The sequence below is a fragment of the Eimeria tenella genome, genomic scaffold, assembly GCF_000499545.2.
Source record: "Eimeria tenella Houghton genomic scaffold, Eth_scaff3217, whole genome shotgun sequence".
Taxonomy (NCBI): Eukaryota; Apicomplexa; class Conoidasida; order Eucoccidiorida; family Eimeriidae; genus Eimeria; species Eimeria tenella.
In genome coordinates, this window is record NW_013543065.1 from 1 (window position 1) to 1,282 (window position 1,282).

General features: G+C 62.9%; 1 protein-coding gene across 1 annotated transcript; it reads left to right on the forward strand.

The window, feature by feature from the left end:
• Nucleotides 1–24: 24 nt before the first annotated feature.
• Nucleotides 25–688, forward strand: ETH_00035910 (uncharacterized protein; the record flags this gene model as incomplete). Its single annotated transcript, XM_013376213.1, has 2 exons — nt 25–324; nt 383–688. 2 exons carry the CDS (start codon nt 25–27, stop codon nt 686–688), a joined length of 606 nt encoding a protein of 201 aa, XP_013231667.1.
• Between the last annotated feature and the right edge of the window lie 594 nt (nt 689–1,282).

Consider the following 1,282-nt stretch of genomic DNA (forward strand, 5'->3'; position numbering starts at 1 on the left):
GCTGCTGCTGCAGCTGCTGCAGCAATGCAGCCACAGCCAAACTGGGGCCACGATGAAGGCAACCAACAGCAGCAAGAGCAGCAGCAACAGCAGCAGCAGCAGCAGGCGGGTAGCAACGTGCAGCAGCCGAGGCACCAACACGAGCACACTCCTAGTCAAAAGCAGCAGCAGCAGCAGCAGCAGCAGCAGCAGCAGCAGCAGCAAAGTGATTTCACTCCACAGTCCTCATGGGGCCCCTTCATACAAAGCTCTCCTGTTCTAGATTACTACGGGGGGCCCCTCAGGGGCCCCCGACTTCTTCCTTTATGGGAAGGGCCCGCCGAGGTAGTCAGAGTACCCTTTAGGGGCCCCTGGGGGCCCCCCTTGGGGGGCCCCCCTGCAGTTGGTGGGGGCCCCCGTGGGGGTCCCCCCGGGGGCCCCTACAGGGGCCCCCATGGGGGCCCCTACGGGGGCCCCTATGGGGCCTCCTATGAGGCCTCCTACGGGGCCCCCTACGGGGCCCCCTATGGGGCCCCCTATGGGGGCCCCTGGTGGGCCTCGTGGGGGGCCCCCTATGGGGCCACCTTTGGGGGGCCCCCCGGGGGCCCCTATGGGGGCCCCCCTGGGGGGCCCCCTTTTGTACCAAGTTGTGCTGCTTTTGATGAACTGTGTGGGCTGCTGTGGGTGGGCAGCGAAGATGGTTATATGAGCTCTTTTGCTGCTGATTTGGACTGCAGCAGCAGCAGCAGCAGCAGCAGCAGCAGGGTTTGCTGCTGCTTCAAGGTGGCCGGGAACACCGAGCAAGGCCCTGCTGCCGTGCGCTCCATTATTCCCACGGAGGCCGGCGTTTTCTGTAAACCCTAAACCCTAAACCCTAAACCCTCATTTGTAAACCCTAAACCCTAGACCTGAGAGCACTCGTTGTTTGAGCACCGAGCCCTCTGCCTGCTTCGTTTGTGCTGTTGCTGCTGCTGCTGCAACTCTTGCTGCTGCTGCAACTTTTGTTGCTGCTGCTGCTGCTCCCACTTCTACCACTGCTGCTGCTGCTCCCACTTCTACCACTGCTGCTGCTGCTCTTTTCTGCTGCCGCTGCTCCTGTGCTGCTGCCCGTGCTCCTCTTACCTTTGCTGCTGCCGTTTGTTTGCTGCTGCCGCTACAACTCGTGCTCCTTCTGCTGCTGCTGCTGCTGCTGCTGCTGCAGGCGTGTGCAGCAATGGAGTGGCCTTGTATCGCCGGGGGGGGCTGCATGTCTGTGGCTTTTCTGCTGCTGAGCAGCAGCAGCTGCTGCAGCGCTGCGGGAGGA